General features: G+C 50.3%; 1 protein-coding gene across 1 annotated transcript in view; it reads left to right on the top strand.

The window, feature by feature from the left end:
- The window catches only part of NAV1 (neuron navigator 1), a 170,286-nt gene that overhangs the window by 81,615 nt on the left and 75,048 nt on the right, over positions 1 to 13,623 (top strand). Inside the window, exon 5 of the mRNA XM_044916343.1 lies at positions 2,367 to 2,732. Coding sequence (XP_044772278.1) covers positions 2,367 to 2,732 — 366 coding nt within the window. The remainder of the gene's footprint in view (positions 1 to 2,366; positions 2,733 to 13,623) is intronic.

The raw sequence follows: 13,623 nt of genomic DNA, 5'->3' as shown, positions 1-13,623 counted from the left end.
AAGAACTGACGTTTTAAGCTAGAATCCTCCCCTGCTGACTTAGAGATGTCTGGAGATGGGTTGGGGGGGGTTGTAAAAAAGAGCAGCAGAACTGAGGAAGAGGCACTTTTAGTGCAGAGAGCTAAGCAGGAGTAGGCCAGGAATAGCACTGAGGGATCTGGATGCTCCGCATACGCACAACCCACACTGCGCACTAATTTTATTGCCGCAGTGTAGACTGACTAGGGAAACGGGCTGTCCTGGACCTCTCCAGCGTCGTCACCATGGCCATCATCATCCTTTCCTTTCCCATTCTCATCTCATCGTCACGGTCAGCTTGTTTTCATTAAACCCTTACTGCGTGCGTCCCGGGACTGAGTCTGACGACGAGAACGTCACTGCTTTTCAACTCAACACATTCGTCCTGGGTCTGCTCCTCATTGATTGGTTCTTGTACCTGGACCCAAGAACATGCCAGGCCCTGCGCAAAGTGCTGACATACAGTGGTGAGCGAGGCGGCCAGTCACACAGGCCCACAGTCTCCTTCAGAGAACTTCCATTCGCTCCGAGGTCCACAGTAATTAGAAACAGAAATAACACAGTATGTGACGAAGCACACGCCGAACACCAGAGGAGGGCCCAGAGGGGAGAAGCTCGATGCACGCCAGGTCAGGAAGCCCCACAGAGGGTCAGAGGCAGTGCTCACAAATTGCCCTGCCCAGCCAGGGCACCCCCAGCTTGTGCACAGGACTTCTGTAGAGACCACCTGCGTGCTCAGATTCAAGGGTCTTTGGGCTCTTCCAGTTCTGTTGATCGAAAAAAATCAACCCTTGGGGAAGCCTGGGTGGCTCAGTCAGTTAGGGGTCTGCCTTCAGCTCGGGTCATGATCTGGGGATCCTGGGATCGAGCCCCGCGTCTGGGAAGCCTGCTTCTCCCTCTCCCTCTGCCCCTCCCCCCTGCTTGTGTGTGCGCGCGCGCTCTCTCTCTCTCTTTTTCTCGCTCTATCTCAAATAAATAAATAAAATCTTTAAAAAAAAAAATCAACCCTTATTTTCTCAGGGTTGGTAGACACAATTTGGGAGGATTTTCTTTTTTTCAAGGAGCATTACAAAAACAAGAATAGAAAAATCAGTGTCCCACTCATACCTTAACCCCCCAAAGTGACTAAGAAATAGATGTGTTCACAGAGTGGGGGTTCGTGTGCTTGTGTAACTCGTGCAGCCACAGACTGCCCTAGCTACCCAGCTTTCCAGGCCTATGGATCCTATTTCAGTTACGCAACCCTGCCTGGCTTTAGTCAGGCTGAGCTCCTGAGACCCTACCCATGGTTGATTGGGGCTGGCAACGCTGCTGGGATGAGTGGGATGATCAGTCTCTGTCTGAACCCACATCCAGGCCACCTCTCCAAGCAGATCCCAACTATCCTTGCTCTCTGCAGCCACCTGCAGAGGGTCCCTGGGGGAGAAAGGCATCTCCTTCTCCAACTCCCAGACTCCCTCTGTGTCAGGTCATCCAGCACAAACCTGGGCATGCTTTCCTGGCCTGGCCTAGCAGGGCCTGAGGCATGGGGCCCTGCACATCCTGTCTTCACCCCGTTGTCCATTTCCCCATGTTCTCTCCTCTTTCCAGTTAAGGCTGCTTCTGTTCTCTGGTGAGGTGCTGCTGCTTTCTCCTGACAGCTTAGGCCTTTCACTAGTCTTATTGGGAACCAGCCACGCATCTCAGGTTCCCAAAGCTTTGCCTATACCCTCTGTAACCCACTCCAGGCTTTGCCATCTCTGGTTTGGGAATCAACTAGCTCTTAGCTTGTTAACAGAAAAGAGGTGATAGATACACCCTGAACAAATGAATGATCAAGGCCTTTGCAGCTGGGGTGACCAGTCTATTCCACTTCCCCCAAGCGATCCCACTGGACTCTTCCCATTTATTGAGCAGCTTGTATATACCAGGCACTGCGTTAGACATATACATATGTGATCCTTACGACTCTGTGGAGTAGCTAATATGCTATTATCCCCATTTTACAGATGAGGAAATGGAGGCTTAGCAAGATTGATGAGTTCACCTCCAGCTCACTTACAAATAAATGGTAGAAAAGGACTAAAACCCAGCTCATGTCATAAAATCTATGCCCTTAGGCAGTATATGGGATTGGTTCCCTCGCACTTAAGAATCCTTTTCATCTGACAACCTCAGGTGGTAACACTAACAGGGGTGCCGGACCCAAAGAGAGGCCTCCTGGAGGTTCCTGGAGCCCACGTGGGCAGGTGCAGAGGAGGCGGGAGGGCCTGGGAAGGCGGAAGGGTCGCTGGAGTGCAGTCCGCCGGGACAGGGCCCAGAGCGGCCCTGCCAGAATGAAAACCAGTGTCCTTCTGCCCTCTGCCCAGCTCCCTGGAGATGACGTGCTACGACAGTGATGACGCCAACCCTCGCAGTGTGTCCAGCCTCTCCAGCCGCTCGTCCCCCCTCTCCTGGCGCTATGGCCAGTCCAGCCCGCGGCTGCAGGCCGGGGACGCGCCCTCGGTGGGCGGGGGCTGCCGCTCGGAGGGGCCGCCCGCCTGGTACATGCACGGGGAACGGGCCCACTACTCGCACACCATGCCCATGCGCAGCCCCAGCAAGCTCAGCCACATCTCCCGCCTGGAGCTGGTCGAGTCCCTGGACTCGGACGAGGTGGACCTCAAGTCCGGCTACATGAGCGACAGCGACCTCATGGGCAAGACCATGACGGAGGACGACGACATCACTACCGGGTAAGGCCCCTTGCACCGTGGGGCAAGGGGGCTAGGGAGGGCAGGCGGAAGACCAGTGGAGCGGGATTCCTTCAGAGGGGAGTGGGACTCATGACAGGAGTTTGGGTTGCTGTGCTGTGACAAGAGACAGCTGTGCGGGGCTTTTGGACACTGGTCGTGGCTGCCCCCGAAATTTGATGTGGTGTATTACGGGCTTTGGTGTGGTGAGTGGGGCCACCATTGGAGGGGCTGATTGGTCAATGGCGGGACCTCCCTCTCATTGGCCCGGGTGGCTGTCGCTCTAAGGCATGCCCCGCCCTCCCCGGTCCTTTGCCCTCAAAAGGCTGACGGGAAGGGCTCTGGGGAGGAAATGGCGTTAGTCCCCGTTCTGCTAACTCCGTGTGGGCCTCGGACAACCTAATCTGCTATCCCCTTTGTAAAAAGAGGATGAGAGGACTACACCTATCTACCTCCGAGTCTAACAGGAAGAGAAAATAAGAGCACCACTGAAACAGAAAAGTGGGACTGGTGGCTCCCCCTTCCCTCGCCGGGATTCCCGGCCCTCTGTCCCGTGTGCCTTCCCCCATGGCACTCAGTTTCCACTGCTCTGGTTTCTTCCTCTGCAGACCTTCTACCAGTAATGCAACTTCCGAGCCCCTATCCCGGTCTGTTAAACCCTTCCTTCCTGTACTTTGCCCCACAGGGACCCTCATCTTTTCTGCCCCCAATTGGCAGGGTTGGGTTTGTGGAGCAACGTGGACATAGGCAACAGTCTGGGAAGTGAAGGAGAAGATAGAAAGAAAGAAGTGTGGGAGGTGGGAGGGGTCCTGGCCCAACTGTTCCAAGCCGTGAGATCGGAGAGCTGTAGTGGTTCTGGAACCTTCTCCAGAGCATCTTTCAGTTCACTGCTACTTCCTCTCTTCCTTCTTGGTTTGCTGGAACTTTGCAAGGGACCACACAAGTAGTGACAACACCCCTTCCCCCTACCCCTCTTAGGGACTACCTCTTCCCAATAAAAACCCCCCAAGCTTCAAGAGAATGGAAAGTAGCCCCTCCTAGGAAAGGACTAAGAGCTGAGCTCCAGGCCATCCACTGTTCCCCACCCTTGGGGACAAACTTGGAGGGACTGGGCAGGGCCTGTCCGGCTGATGAGGCTGCTCTGGAGCAAAACAACTGACTCATGAATGGGGTTGTTTACTGCCTCTTCAATCCCCGGGGCCGGCCCGACCTCACGCTCAGATCCACCAGCCTGGAGCTGGGACTGCAGAAAAGCCACCCAGCTCCTCCTGTGCTCAGAGGGCTTTGCCGGGCAGGAAGGAGAGCCAAGGTGTCTGATGGGCTGCTTTGTACAGCCACTGTGCTGGGAAGCTGCTTCTCTGAGGAAGCATCCGGTCCCTGCCTTCTGAGAGCTCCCAGTTGGGTGGGGCAAAGGGAGGCACAACCCCTGTGAGGCAGAGGGCTCTGAAAGTTCCCCATGTGCTGGAAGGACCGCAGCCCCAGCCCTCGGGAAGCTCCCAGACAGAGGGAGGTGAGAGCCGTCCTCCACGGTGCACGCAATGGCCATGGCAGAAGATTTACCAAACGTTGGAAGGCACAGGACTCCTGCCTTTGGAGAGATCCCAGTCTGACGCAGGTGGCAGGACTTCCTAGCTATGTGAGCTTGGGGAAGTTAGGTAACCTCTCCAGGCTTTAGTTTGTCTGTCTGCTAAATGCAGATAATAGAACCTATCTCAGGATGATTATAAGGATTAAATAGCTAAACACATAGAAAGTGCTTGGAATAATCCCTGGCTCATTGTAAATGCTCAATAAATGTTAGCTTTTTTTTTTTTTTTTGCTGTTACTGGTTATTATCGTTATTCTTAAAATGCCATTCTGAAGGAGGAGAAGGACTCCTGCCCCCTGAGGTTCCCAGACTTGCCCCCAGGGACTGTGCAGTTTCACCCGAGTGCCACTCAGAATCAGCAGCTGGGACAGATGTAGCAGCAGCTGGCCAAACCTGGGAGCATCGATTTTGGGGGTGTGAGGGCATGGGATGCTAGGCAGAGGGGAGCCAGGAAAGATGAGCTTAATCCACCCTTTCTTTATCCCCTTCCCTCTGGACAGGGTGTGTGCTCCTGAATCAGTTAAAAAAAAGCAGACTTCACTTAGCCTAGCATGAATGAGAACGTGCAAACCCAGACTTTCTGGAGAAGAAAGTGTTGGCATGGAAGTATCCGTAAAGTGGACCTGACTACAATCTGCGATGCTGGTTTCCAAGATGATTTCATGTGTGTTGTTTATGGGCGGTCTGCAGTTAGCAGGAACTCTTAACGCTTGATAGTTCTAAGGTTTCTCCATTGTTGACTTCCCTGCCAGGCCTAGGAACACACCCACCTTCAGTGTGCTAAGGAAGTCAGAGCTGAGGGGAACCCACTTATAATCCCAGTAATTTTCATGTAAGCAGTCACTCCTCAGTTATGTGTTTGCATGGTTAAGTGTTGTGCTTTTTCATTAGAGACTGGGCATCCTCAATTCCAACAAGAGAACATGCAGACCTGAGCGGCCCCTGCTCAGCCTCCTTCTTGGCCCTCCCAACCCCCACTGTGGTTTCCGTCCAGGTTTTATAATTTAGAATATGTCCTGTTTCTCCGAAAATTGTTTTCCCTATTCATGAACTGAGTAGGGCTGTTCCCTGTAGGGGTGGCCTGTAGGGCTTCCTTTCTCAACCAACACAGTGACACCTCCTTGACCCCTGTCAGCCACTGCCCATTGCCATTCAGTCTCCTGCTTCCCAATACTAGGCTAGCAGGAGAGGTGAAGCCTCTGCTTTCCCCACTGGGCGACACACGATCAGCCACAAGCCGTCCGAGTGAGCCATGCAAGATGACAGTGATTCGGAGTGCTCTCAGTTATCTGCTGGGGGAGCAGCCCCTTGGGTGTTTTTCAGCTCTCTCCGCTCCATCCAAACACCAGGCCTTCTCTGGGTTGCCAGTCTGTGGGGGCTCAGGGAAGGCACATTCTTCAAACGGAAGCTCAGCAAACTAGAATGAGGAAGGTGAATTTGCTGCCAAAAGAATCCTATTTTTAAAAATTACAGTTTTTAAAAAATTGTGGCAAAATACATGTTTTTTTATATATAGCTAATACATCAACAATTTTTTAGAGTGCAGCTCAATGGCATGAAGCGCATCCACATGGTTATGTAACCATGACTGCCATTCATCTCCAGAACTTTTTCCATCTTCCCAAACTGAAACTCTGTCCCCATGGAATGCTGACTTATCATTTTCCCCTCCCCCTAGCCCCTGGCAACCACCATTCTACTCTGTCTTTGTGAACTTGACTGCTCTAGGTACCTCATGCAGGCAGAATCATACAGTATGTGTCCTGCTGGGACTGGTTTGTTTTACCTAGCATAATGTCCTCAGGGTTCATTTATGTGTAGAATGTACCAGAATTTCCTTCCTTTTTAGGGCTAAATAATATTTTAATGTAGGGATATACCACATTTTATTTATCCATTCAGCTGTCAATGGGTTGTTTCCACTTTCTGGCTCTTGTAAATAATCCTGCTGTGAACATTGGTGAACAAATATCTGTTCAGGCCCTTGCTTTCAATTCTTTGGGTACATACCAAAAAGTAGGATTATCAGATCATATGTAATTACATATGATCACATATAGTTATTCTATTTTAATTTTTGAGGAACCTCTATACTGTTTTCCACAGGGCCATACCATTTTACATTTCCACCAGCAATGCATGAGGAGTACAATTTCTCCACCTCCTTGCCAACACTTACAATTTTCTGTTTGTTTGGGTTTTTAATAATAGCCATCCTAATGAGTGTGAAGTGGTATCTCATTGTGGTTTTGATTTGTGTTTCCCTGACGAGTAGCGGTGTTGAACATCTTTTCATGTGTTTATTGGCCATTGCTATGTCATCTTTGGAAAAATGTCTATTCAAGTCCTTTACCCATTTTTTAATTGGGTTGTGTTGTCATTGTTGAGTTGTAGGAGTTCTTTATATATTCTGGTTATTAATCTCTTGTCAGACATATGATTTGCGAATATTTTCTCCCGTCCTATGGGTTGCCTTTTCATTCTGTTATTAGTGTCCTCTGAGCACAAAAGTTTTTCATTTTGATGAACTCCAATTTATCTAATGTTTCTTTTGTTGCCTATGCTTTAGGTGTTGTATCCAAGAAGTCACTGCCAAATCCAATGTCACGAACCTCTGCCCCTGTGTTTTCTTCTAAGAGTTTTATAGCTAATGGGACTTCTTAAAAATTTAGATTCCAAATCCCATTCCAGACCTACCAAGGCAGATTCTCTGCTACTCAGGAAGCCATATTTTTCTAAAGCTTCTCAGTGATTTTGGACTAGTCTATCTTCCCATAAGGGACAAGAATCTTCTTTATAGCATTCCTGATAGCCACTCTTTCGGTGTTGCCTTGCGTAGACACAATGAGCTTATTTTATTTCCTATAGAACAAAATTATGAGAACGTTTCTAAATATCCACCTGAAATCAGCTTCCCTTCGGCCTATTGATTCAAATGCTGCCATCCAAGAAAAATAGAGTAAGTGGAAATCTTCACTCAAATATTTCAACATGTTCTTTTTTTTTTTTTTTTTTAAGATTTTATTGATTTATTTGACAGAGAGAGACACAGCGAGAGAGGGAACACAAGCAGGGGGAGTGGGAGAGGGAGAAGCAGGCTTCCCGCCGAGCAGGGAGCCCGATGCGGGGCTCGATCCCAGGACCCTGGGATCATGACCTGAGCCGAAGGCAGACGCTTAACGACTGAGCCACCCAGGCGCCCCTCAACATGTTCTTAATGATCGCTCAGATAGTCTCTTCTCTAGACCAAAAAAAAAAAAAAAAAGTCCCCAGCTTATTTCATTATTTTCTTAAATGACCCAGTTTTCCAGATCGTGATTATCCTCTTCACTCTCCCCTGGAAGCTCTCAAGTTGTCAATGATCCTCTTAAAATTTGGCACCTAAACCAATCACCGCCTGACACTAGGCCTGCCAGGGTAATCTCCAAAGCATGACGCTATAGACAACTTGAGGTTGGCCGCGGACTGTCCTAGATGACAGTTTGAGAGACATTTTTACCTCTTGAAAAGAGAACAGGAATTTGTTTTTCTAAAAATAGGAAGGTCTGGAATTTAATCTAAGTAAGAAGATAAGTTCCACGGCCATCTGTCCTTCCCTTCACTGGCACCCAGAGTTGGAACAGGAGGGGAGTCAAGGATGGGCTCCTGTGCGGAGATAGAGGCACTGGGCATAGGGAGCAGATGTGCCCAGAGGGGAAGGAGGTCAGGAGGCTCTCCATTCCCTCCCTACTTGAACTTGGATTTCCCTCTCACTGTCTCCATTTCTGCGCATGTGAACGGCAGCTGGGCTGGGCTGTGTCTGAGCCGTGCGGCGGTGAGGAGCAGGAACCCCAGGCCGAGCCAGCAGCGGTACCGCCGTGTTGCACACCTCCAGTGGGCGCCATTCCCATGGCATAGAGTTGTGTCATCAGCAGCCCTGGCGGGACTGCTGTCCAGCGACCTGTGCCAAAGGCTGCAGAGCCTTAGACAGAGCCAGCAGGCCCCATCTTGAAAGAGCTCTGTGGGTGTGTTGGAGGGACAACAGGACTTCTTGGCGACTGTCGGCCGTGCCCTGTGTCTCTCCGCAGGTGGCTTCCCGCTCCGTGTGTGTGGCTGGATGTTCCAGGATTCTTGTTCTCTCTTCGCCTCCCCCTCCCTTCCCCAGCCTGTCCTCTTGAACTGTGCTTGGGGGCTCAGGAACAGATGGGATTCGTTTCCTTCTTGGCTCTGAAGTGTCCTGACGTTGAAAAATGTCAACTAAAATAAACTGTAGGCCCCTGCCTTCTCCTAGGCTGGCTCTCTGCTCCCAGAGGCAGTGAGCCCAAGCCTTAAAGGGACACCTCCCAGCCTTGCGAAGCTGGCCTCAGCCTCGGTCTGCAGCCACCCTCCGGAGAAGGAGCCTCATTTGCTGCTCCCTAGTTTGGCTGGTATCTGACTGGTCAACCCCAAATGCCCAACCCAACCACCTTCAGTGACAAGAATTCTCTTGGAATGGGCACTGGGTTTTTGTAGGGTTTGTACAAAGAGAAGACAATCTTTTTTAATTTGAATGGACAGTGGGGGTGGGGGGAGTCTTCTTCTGCCTTTATCTCCTCTGTTTCCTGGCAGTTCTTGAGGTCTCCCACGTAATGGGCAGCTGGCCCAGGCCTGGCTTTTGCCCATGGAACACAAGGATTAGGGTAGAGGGTGATAGGGGATCCTTCAGGGGAGGACCCAGCATTCAAGCTCAAAAGGGAAACTCAGTTTCTGTCCTTGACGGGCTTCAAATCTAAAAGGGAGGTAGGATGCCTCCTGGGTCAGTGGTGAAAGAAGCGATGTGTAGTTGAAGTAGACAATGGTTGTTGCCATTTTGGGGATAACATCTAACAATTACAGTGTTGACACACAGATTCATAAAGGCAGCCTCGGTTGATACTTCTCTGTGGTGCAGGAGAAGGAGCATCTGGAGATCTGGAGTTCATCCAAAGCTCCCCTCTAGCTCGCTGTGTGGCCCTGTGCAAGTCCCCTAGCCTCTCTGACTCTTGATTTGTTCATTTGTAAAAAGGTAACCATTTTTGCCTTGGGAGGATCAAGTGAAAGAGAACAAGTGGGAGTGCTTTGAAACGTATAAAGAGCTGTTGGTTTGAAATATATTATTCTGATCTCAACTTACTATTCTGCTCATTTAGCTGATGGCCTCTTTCTTAATTAGGAGCTGTTGGAATACCCAAATAAGATTTCTTCAGCTTGGCAGATGAGTTCTCTGAATTTGGGCTTTGACTTATTTTGCAAAGGAAGATCTTGTTTTGCTTTTCAACACCATCTTGATATTCTTTTAGTCCTGTGGTGTACAGTTAAGTCAACAGACCTTGGAGAACAGGCTTATCCACATAGGCACACCACCATACCAGGGACAGGGTAGTAGACTGGCTTAGAGGGAAGACTTTCAGCTCCTGGGTCTGAGTCCTGGCCCTTCTTATTAGCTCTGTGGGTTTGGGTGAGTGCTTATTCTCCCTCAGCCTGTTTCCTTAGCTGAAAAACATGGGCAGTAATGGGACCTACTCTGGGAGATTGATGTGAGGATTAAATTTGTTAATATGTTTATATGTAATAAGTGTTCAACAAATGCTAGCTCTTGTTTGTTAGCCATGTGATGGCAGGCACTCACAAATGGACGCGCCTAAGCCATCACATGCACATGTGAAATGATAGTACAGTATTTGAAAAAGTGTTTGTTAACCTTCTTGCTTCAAAAGGCTGTTTCTGATCCTCACTCGAGGCTGACCAACTAAGTGGCTTGCCAAGCAAGGTGGATATGTTCTGACCCAGGGGCACCTGCTCACCCAGTGTTCTCCTGTGGCACATGGCACCCATCTGTGAATGGCAGATCTGGGCCACAGGTAGTTACGCAGTAAAGCTAAGCTAATTGCATGCATGATCACACAGTCGGACACGGCCCCTTTCCCATCATGACCTGCACTCAAACATACATTTATTGTCTATGAAGAGTGTCTTGTGCTGGGGTCCCCGGAAGGAGACCTTGAGACAAGTGGTTTATTTGAGTGCAAGTGGTTTATTTGGTAGATGATTCTAGAAAACACAGATGGGGAGTGGGGAAGTGAGTCAGGGAAGAGAAGGGAAGCCAGTGCAGGATATGTTTACATGGAGGTTACTGCTGTGGGCAACTGGCCCTTAGGGATTTCTGGGGGATTCCATGGAACACTCCTCAGAGCTGTTCCACGCAGTGGGCAAGGAAGCATAGGTATTTACCTTTCGACTGCCAGTTATGATGGGCTGCGGGCAACTCCAAGGGGCATTGCATCCTGGCTTTTCTGGCGCACTCCACATAGGCTGAGAGAAATCCCTCAGGATGAGAGGCACGAGTGATCCGAGGCATAGGCGCAGTAGTGTTGTTGTTGTTTTTAAGATTTTATTTATTTATTTGACAGAGAGGGTACACGCAGGGGGAGCGGCAGGCAGAAGAAGGAGAAGCATGCTTTCTGCCGAGCTGGGAGCCTGATGCAGGGCTCGATCCCAGGACACTGGGATCATGACCTGAGCCAAAGGCAGACACTTTAACCAGATCCACCCAGGCGCCCCGGTGTTCTGTTAACATCTACCGAACGGTTTACTGCAGAGTGGGTGGGACACAAATGGCATTGATTATAAAGAGGGAAGTTGAGAGGAAAGGAAGGGAAGGAGGGTGTGGAGTCTGATTCCTGGGTACGGATGGAAGAAGGAGGTAGCTTCAGAGAGCTCCTGGCTCTTGAAACACCCCTTAATTCTTAAAACAAAATCGTGTTAGCACTCTACAGTCTGTGTGGGGTTAACTTGGATCACAGTATCTGTTCCAACCCATCAGGGCTGATGGAAGATTGGAGCGAGCCAGGTATTCCGGAGGGGCAGCTGGATGTGCGCTCGTTGCCACGGCAACTGATGCAGCCGGAGGCGTGGCCCCTCCTCTGACGCGTCCTAGTAACCTACAATTGAGCTGCTGGGGTTTTCACTGAGTTTGATGACAGACAATTTGGTCGACAATCAGGATGGATAAGGGGTTGAGGAAGCTGTTGAGATGGGTTTGGCTCCCCCTCCCCCCAAAAGGCCTGCCCACCTGCCTGTCCACTTGTCTCTATCTTCTTTAATTGTCAGCTCCCTCCTCCTTTTCCCACCAACCTTATATTCTGTGATAAGCCAGCTGGGCTCAAGGAATGCCTGGAAATTCCATGCAATCTGATATTACAGAAAGAGCATAAGTCTGGAAGTCTGATAGGCCTGGGTTCAGATCCCAGCTCTGACGCTTTGGGAAAGCTGTGAATCCATTCCAGTGGGAATAGTTATATGGGAATAAGATTCCTATAAGGATGTTATGGAATATGTTGTATTAATACACTAGGTATGCAGCAGGGCCTCAGTAAATGTTACCTCCCTCCCTTCTCTTGGTTGGCTCCTGGAAAATTAAAGCAGTAAAGGTCCTAAAGACCACCTATAGAATGGAACTTTTCCCCCTGGGTGGTGATTCAGTTGCCCACTCATCTGCCACATCCCCTCCTTCCAGGAAGCCTTTTCTAATCCATCTCATTGCACTGTGATTGCTCTCTGACTCTGGATTGTCTTAGAACTTGTACATATAACTCATACTGTAGTAACTTGTGCTTTTTAGATTCTCTAACAATTGCATAGCATGTATGGTCTACAAAACACTAATATCTCATTGTTTTATTTAATCTTAACACTGAATTAGATATTCTTTTCCCCAATTTGCAAGTGAAGAAATTGGAACTTGGCTTGCCAGAATCACATAACTTGAAAGTGGCTGCCTCAAGCAAAACCCAGGCCTTCTGACTCCCATGTCCTGTGCTCTTTTTGGTATACCCACTGCCTTGCTGGGTCTACCATGAAACCTTTTCCCTCTGTATGCAGCCCATGTGCCCCCTAAGCCTGGGAGAATTTCTGGGGCAGGGATCACGTGCCTTCCACTGGAGTAGGAGCTTCCCAAGGACAGAGACCCTATTTTCTACTTTTTCTCAGCACCCAGCAGAATATGTTCTCAGGTCATGTTATTGACTGGCCAGTGAATCTTAGTTAGAGACCCCCATGTGGGATGACCCTAAGTGACCTCTCTGTCTTCCAGGATAGGATCTTCTTTGGAGAGCCACAAAGTAGCCACAGCGAGGAGCTCAGGACCACAGGCAGAAGAGGCAGAAGGAGCAGCCCAAGGCTCTGTGAATATAAGTCCTTGTTGACTCAGGCTCAAAGGCTGAGCTGTCCCAGGATGTCCACGAGGGGCCAGCTCTGGCCTCTGGGCTATCAGATGTCTCTGGCCAGCCAGCAAAAGACCATTCACTGCAGCTAAGAAGGGCCAGCAAGCCAGGCAGTCAGACTAACCACTGAGCTTGCATAGGGGCGCCCTAAAGAGTTTGCAGGACTGGATTGTTCTTGCCTCTATGTGGGAGTGATGATGGGACGAGCACAGGCAGATGTATAAAAGTCTGGATTTTGAAAAACAGGCAGAAAGAGTCAGGCCCAGAGAGACCCAAGGCACGTACAGAAGAGACAGATCAACATTCACTGAATATGCAAGACAGCGTCATGGGGAGACAAGGTAGGAGAGGCTGATGCTGGGGCATGTGCCATAGATGAACAGAGCCAGTGCGCTCGTGATGTGCACCCCAAGGAGGGGAATGCGAGACAGACAGACGCTGTGGGAGCCATCCGAACACGTGTGTGAGGCGGCTGGGTACAAAGAGGCTGTGTGTGCACTAATTTAGCTGGTGGCAGAGGTGGGGGGGACGCAAGGCTGCCGGTGGCCAGGGGACGTTTAGCAACCAGACAGGCACAGAGGGTGTCTGGGAGGTGGAAGGACTCTTCCAGAGAGGAGTGAGTGACCCTGCGCTCAGCCTGGGGGCCTGACCCAGAGCAGGGCGAGCCCTTCTCACCAGCCTGCCCTTCCTGCTCCCCTTGGCCAGCTGGTATTAAAAGGGGTCTGTCCTGTGCCCTGTCCCTTCTTTCTTGGGGGGCATCTGCAACCTGGGAGATAGGGACACATCTCCAACCTCGATCCTGCTTCTTTTGCTGACTGCCCACTCTCTTCCAGCTCCTTTCCCGGCCCGTTTCTCCTTGGTCACCTTTCTCAGTGTCTCAGCCATCCTTCCCTTCAGTGTCTGGCTTCCGTCTCAGCTCCTGTGGGTTTGATGACAAGGGGCCGTTCAGGAATGACACCATCTACATGTACCCGGCCATGTGGCCAGGCTCGTGGCTGGGCTCGGGTGGTGGGACTTCTAGCGTTAGGGGCTCCCAGGGCTGCTGACATTCTGCCGAGTGTTAAGAGAAGAGGAGGGACAGAGCTTA

Source organism: Neomonachus schauinslandi, chromosome 6, assembly GCF_002201575.2.
Source record: "Neomonachus schauinslandi chromosome 6, ASM220157v2, whole genome shotgun sequence".
NCBI classification, from domain to species: domain Eukaryota; kingdom Metazoa; phylum Chordata; class Mammalia; order Carnivora; family Phocidae; genus Neomonachus; species Neomonachus schauinslandi.
This window is presented reverse-complemented; position numbering and strand designations above follow the sequence as displayed.